Source organism: Lupinus angustifolius, chromosome LG02 (genome assembly GCF_001865875.1).
Source record: "Lupinus angustifolius cultivar Tanjil chromosome LG02, LupAngTanjil_v1.0, whole genome shotgun sequence".
NCBI lineage: Eukaryota > Viridiplantae > Streptophyta > Magnoliopsida > Fabales > Fabaceae > Lupinus > Lupinus angustifolius.
The window spans coordinates 17,738,469-17,744,930 of NC_032010.1; the positions used below are offsets into that span (position 1 = coordinate 17,738,469).

The following is a 6,462-nucleotide window of genomic DNA, read 5'->3' on the forward strand; positions in this document are numbered from 1 at the left end:
ACTGATGAGGGTGACTTGATTCACTTGGCTCTCTTAGGTGAAATTGAACCTATCACTCTCAAAGAAGCACTCAAGGAGGATGTATGGCTTGAAGCAATGAAGGAATAACTCAAAGCAATCAATAAAAATGACACTTGGGAAGAGGCTGAACTACCAAGTGATAAGAGACCTATAGCAGTCAAATGGGTGTACAAGGTCAAGCTAAGACCTGATGGGAGTATCTCCAAACATAAGGCAAGACTTGTGGCCAAAGGATTCATGCAAAAAGAAGGGTATGACTATGATGAAGTGTTTGTACCAGTGGCCAGATTCGAAACAGTCAAGTTGATTGTTGCACTTGCTAGTTGGAATGGCTGAAAATTGTGGCAACTTGATGTCAAGAGTGCCTTCCTAAATGGGCCTCTTGAAGAAGAAGTGTATATAACTTACCCCTCTGGTTTTGAGACAGCAACAACAGGGGGAAACAAAGTACTAAGACTAAAGAAGCCATTGTATGGCTTATAACAAGCTCCAAGAGCTTGGAACAAAATAATTGACTCATTCCTATCATCTATTGGCTTCACTAAGTGCAAGGTAGAACATGGTGTATATGTGAATCTAACAAGCATAGGAGATTTAATTATGGTTTTTCTCTATGTGGATGATTTGGTCATCACAGGAAGTAGTGAATGTGAAATTCTCACATTGAAAAGAAACCTCAAATCTGAGTTTGAAATGACAGACCTTGGAGAATTAGCATATTTCCTTGGCATAGAATTCCTCAAAACAGAAAAGGGAATAATGATGCATCAGAGGAAGTACACAAATGATGTGCTAGAGAGATTTCAAATACAGAATTGTAAGCCTGCTTCAACACCAGTTGAAGCAAACATGAAAATAAATGAAACTAGCCTAGAAAATCATGCAGATACAACACTTTATAGACAAATAGTGGGCTGCCTCAGGTTTATCTGCCATAGCAGGCCAGAGATAACATATGTAGTAGGAGTGATAAGCAAATACATGGCCAAACCCACACAAGCTCACATGATTGCAGCAAAAAGAATCCTTAGATATCTCAAAGGAACCTTGTGTTATGGTGTGCTCTTTCCAAACCAAAGGCAGAAGTGTGAGTCAGAATTTGTGGGATACTCAAACTCAGATTAGTGTGGAGACAAGGAAGACAGAAGGAGCACCTCAGGTTAATTGTTCACCATCTTTGGTGCACCTATGTCTTGGAGCTCAAGGAAGCAAGATGTAGTGGCTTTATCAACTTGTGAAGCTGAATATATCTCAGCATGTAGTGCAACTTGCCAAGGCTTATGGCTGATACATCTAATGACAGAGCTAGAGTATGGAGAGTTTGAGAATTTCGAACTCATGGTGGATAATAAGTCAACAATAAGCTTGGCAAAGAATCCTGTTAGTCATGGAAGGAGCAAACACATTGAAACTAGATTTCATTTCCTAAGAGATCAAGTTGGTAAGGGTAAAGTCAAGATGATTCATTGCTCAACAGAGATTCAGAAGGCTGATATCTTAACAAAAGCACTCAAGGTTGATAGGTTCAAGAGGCTAAGAGATATGATGAATGTATTAAGGTTCTAAAACAACTCTGTTTTTACTATGTAAAGCTGTTTTTACTATGTAAAGTTGTTTTTACTATGTAAAGCTTACTGTCATGAACCACAAACTTCTTGATTAAGAGGGCATGTTAATTGTTGTAATCAAAGAGACTTAGGTATAGTGGTTAGATGAGTTGCCAATTATAGAAGTAGTTAAGTTGGTTGAAGTTATTTTAGGAAAGGTGTATATTACTTGCAATGATTGATGGATTATACACAATTCTAATACATTGAATATTCATTGAATCTATTCTCTAACTATCCTATTGTTGTCCCTCAACTCGAATTCCTCACCTTCTGTTTTCTACCTTTTTCTCTCTACAATTCTTTCTTTCTTTCTGAGTACAAACACTAACAATTCAGAAGTTCATGAATTTATTTTGTTAAATGATAAATCAAATAGCGACTTATTAAACTAAATAGCACACTTGTTAGGAGTTCCCAAGTTTGGAAAAATTAATTTTTGGCACAAATTTATCAAGCATGCTCTTAGTTTTAAAAGTTTATTTCTCAACTTAAAAATCATCAACTAAAGCATGTGTATGGAGATATAGGTTCATGTATCACAAAATAAAATATGTGCATCAAAAAGTGCATGTTGAATATTTAACCTTTAAGGATTAGAGTAGCTCCGCTTTTTGGAATTTTGAAGATTCAGCTTCTTCTTTCTTTGAAAAGTGCAGTCACTTTATCCTTACTAATTTCAATCCCCTTTATGTTGTTTATTTGAAAAAGTTGATGAGGGTACCTCCAGATCACCTAAAAAATTTATAACAACAATAAAGGTTTCTTAACTAGTATGTATTCACTCCACTGGTTCCAACTTTTCTTTCTTTTTGTGTTTTTGATTTTTCAATGTACAAAATAAAAAAATAAATTAAAGACGTACAAAAATAAAAATAAATTTATACAAAGAGAAAAGGAAATTGTATTTACAATTACAAATGATAAAAAACATAAGTATGAATTTATATTATCTAGAAATTTCCCGACAACGGTGTCAATTTGTTGAAAGAGTGTTTAGCGTGCGTGATGATAGTTTTCGATCGATTTATTAGTGATTGATTTATTCTTTGCTCGTCATCTCGGCTTTGTTGGAAAGAATTTCCAACGCCGGTATAATGGTTTCAAGAATATTCCATTTGATCAAAAACTTAGCTTTATTGAATTATTATTAACAACTTCATACTATCTCGGTGTCGTGGAATAAATTCCAACACCGGTTTATTGGTATGAATTTAGCTAATTAACACAAGTGATAATGAGTGATATTTATTTCCATTTCCTTTTATTAACCGAACTACTTCCTTGTGGAAGATTGGTAAAGAATAAAATGAACAAAAGAATAAATTAGACGTTAATTGTATCACTTCTTTCGAATGGTTGGTATAAAGAATAAATAAATAAATAAATGTTAGTTGCGGAAATGTATATGACAGAAAATAAAAGTTAGTAGTTAGATCACACATGACTGTGTATTTTTCTTTTTCACAAAGATACAATTTATGAATTAAATTACACTTTGATTCAAGGTTTCTTTTTTTGTCATCAAATAAAATTTATTTGAAAAAACTTTATTATTTTACATTTGTATCTCTTTCAAGATTCAATTGTAGTATAGTATAGAGTTATGTCGAACCACAAGGAATTTCCTAATAGAAATATACTCATATTTCATATCTTTTATCAAAACTAAGAAAGTAACACATAATGTTGTTTTTTGTAATTTTATAAACTAAGAAACATGAAAAAGTAAAGAACGAACTATTTACAAACTCAAGAAGAGAAAATTGGTTTGAAATATGGAATTATTTCTCAACTCAAATGATTTTTGAAAACATTACTAGTTATGTGTTATACTTTTGGTTAATTCCAAACATCAATTCATAAAATTTCTCCCAGTCCCTCAGCGAGAAAAATTGATTTTCAAACCTTGCAAAATATATTAATAAATAGAAAATTGTCACTCGACGAAGTAAGTTGTCACACCTTATTTCAGACTTCGTAAACATTGATTAGTCTTGATTACAAGTTGTTTAAAATGGATGCTTTGATTTGACAAATGAACTAAGGTGTATTCCTACTTTTTAATTCATTTGTTAAGACTTTAAAAAGAAGCATTTTGGATCTTGAAATCAAGTTTTAAGTGATCAAGCTAAAACCACATTAAGCACTTTCTAAAGAATTGAAAATTTGTGTATCAATCTTGCATGAAGGTTCTGTATATAACTTATGTATTCTGGTTGCTTTGCCTATGGGAAAGGATTGTGAAATACAATCTAGTTTCAAAATGTTTTTTTTTTTGGGAATAATCAATTAATCGATTAATGTTTCTTTAAAACGTCCAAGATTCAAAAACAGAATCTGACTTAATCATTAATTACGTCCTTAATCGATTAATGAGTTTTCTATTTGGAAAGACTTAATCGGTTAACTTTAACCTTAATTGATTAACGATTTTAAGAAAAGACTTATTTAATTTTTCATGAACCCCTAACATCAATGATTAATGTTTGGTGCATGATTTCGAAAATGATATAAGTATTAATGCACCAAAATCATATATATATGTTAACTGCTCCTAAATCATGTTATATATGAAAATCTCATATACATCGTTCATACTCTAATTATATGAGATTTATCATAAGGTCCACCTAACTTAGATTCTACTCATTCAAATCATCTTAGGACCTAAAAATAAAAAGATTACTCTAGCCTTGATAATTATTTCTTGAAGCTTGAATTTCAGTCTTCATATTGTTGTAGTTGATTTGTCTTTGTCCAAACTCCAAAGTCTTTAAGCTTTAAGTTTTGTCTTCATCAAAATCATGTTCTTGCATTCATATATAGATTATTGTAAGAGAACCATTTAAGTCCATATTTATAAGAACAATGGAGATTTGCAAAATTGTGTAAACTACTGGAGATTAAGCTCACAAACCATATTATGAAGTAATGATATAGAATAATTGGTAGATGTTGAGAGAAGAGATGTATAAATAAAAAATAATTTGATTTATTCTAAGTAGGTCAACCATGAAGGCTATATACTTTTTATGGTAATTGTTGGAAAGATACCAAAGGAACTAAAGACTTATACATGGTTTTTATTGAATTAGATTAGATAATGTGTCTCATAAGGTGTCACGAGAGATATTGTGAGAAGATCTAGAGAAAAAATAAGTTTAAATTGATTATGTGTAAGTTATCAAAGATAGTCTTATAAGATTTATCTATTGCTATAAGTCTGCAACAATAATGAACATTGAGCTCCTACTTATTTAAAGTAGTATTGGATGTGTTTAGTAAGTACATTTAAGATTCAATGTCAAAATGCATATTTATATATAAAGTGTAATTTAAAAGAGATAAACAAATATTAACGTAGAGTTAAAAATTAGAGATTATATTGTTCCACGAGTTATTGGAGATAAGTATTAGATAAGATAAAATTAAACTCAAATGTATGCTATTACTGGATGTAAGTATACCTAAATAGTTTGACATGGGGAAGAAGGTTGTTAGAAGTAGGGCTGGCAATGAACCAAACAAACTCAGTATTCGTTCAAAATTCGATTCGTTACTTAGCTCGATAAACTTGGTTCATGAACCAAATGAGTCAAACTTGAGCTGAAAATTGAGATCGTTAAATTAACGAACCAAACTCGAGTTGGAAATTTTTAAAAAAAATTAACTATTTAAGTTGTCCAAATGAACCAATTGAACTGAGCCGAACAGTTCACGAACTTTAACCAAACCGAACTCGAGCTAAACAAATAACTCTTATCGAACTCGAGTCGAGTTTCAAGCCGAACCAATCCTTATCGAGCTGAACTCTAGTTCGACTCGGTTCGGCTCATTTCCAGCCCCAGTTAGAAGTGTGAAGTAAAAAGAGTAGGTGTATGTTAATATAATTTACAGGGTTAGATTTAAGTTTAGAACATATTTAGAGATAATCATTATATTATATATGATGTTGTGAGTCACACTAAGACTATTATTACCAGAGTAAATTATATTAATACTGGTTGAGTTTTGATGAAATATATAAATCATAATTCTTTTTTTTCATTTATATAAACTACTCCTAATTTATATACGTACATTATATTTACTATTCTTATAAGGAAGATGAGCGCAATCTTTTAAACAAGATAAAATAAATAATAAGTATAATTAAGTTAAACTTTAATAAATACTAACAGCTCTTAATTAATTAAATATTCATTAGCTACGTAAATTTGTATATAGAATTTTATTATCAAATCACTTTTTATGTATTTAAGTAATATCTCCATGTGTTTATAATCAAGATGGGTAGAACATAAATATAAAAAAATTATATAATTTCCCTAAAAATTATATGTGAATATAATTTAATCTCGAGTAAATTATACTTAAACTCCCTGAGTTTTATTAAAATTACATAAATTATTTCTCACTTTTTTACACCTACGCAAACCCTCAATTTTTATATTTTCATTATGTTGAGCACCCTGCATGAGAAATAAGTGTAATCTTTTAAACAAAAAATATGATAAATGTAATTAAGTTAAGTAAAACATAATATATTGTGGAGACAAATATAAGTAATATACAAATCAATGTATCTTTATTATTTTTTGTTACAAAATGCATCAATAATTCTAAAGAGATATTGTTTAAATCGCTCTTATATTATATCGTAACGAACCAAAATAATAAAGAGATATTGATTCATATATTATTTGGACTTGTGTCCATAATATATATCAATGTTTTATTTAACTAAATTGCATTTATCATATTTTTTGTTTAAAAGATTAACCTATTTTTCATGCAGGGATTCATATAGAAAGTAAAAAAATTAAGAGTT

General features: G+C 30.2%; 1 protein-coding gene across 1 annotated transcript; it reads left to right on the plus strand.

The window, feature by feature from the left end:
* On the plus strand, positions 622 to 1,146 carry LOC109327666 (uncharacterized mitochondrial protein AtMg00810-like). Its single transcript, XM_019560835.1, has one exon. It carries the CDS (start codon positions 622 to 624, stop codon positions 1,144 to 1,146), a length of 525 nt encoding a protein of 174 aa, XP_019416380.1.

Coding starts and splice junctions, on each gene's coding strand:
- LOC109327666 (XM_019560835.1), top strand. CDS start 622: ATGGTTTTTCTCTATGTGGATGATTTGGTCATCACAGGAAGTAGTGAA.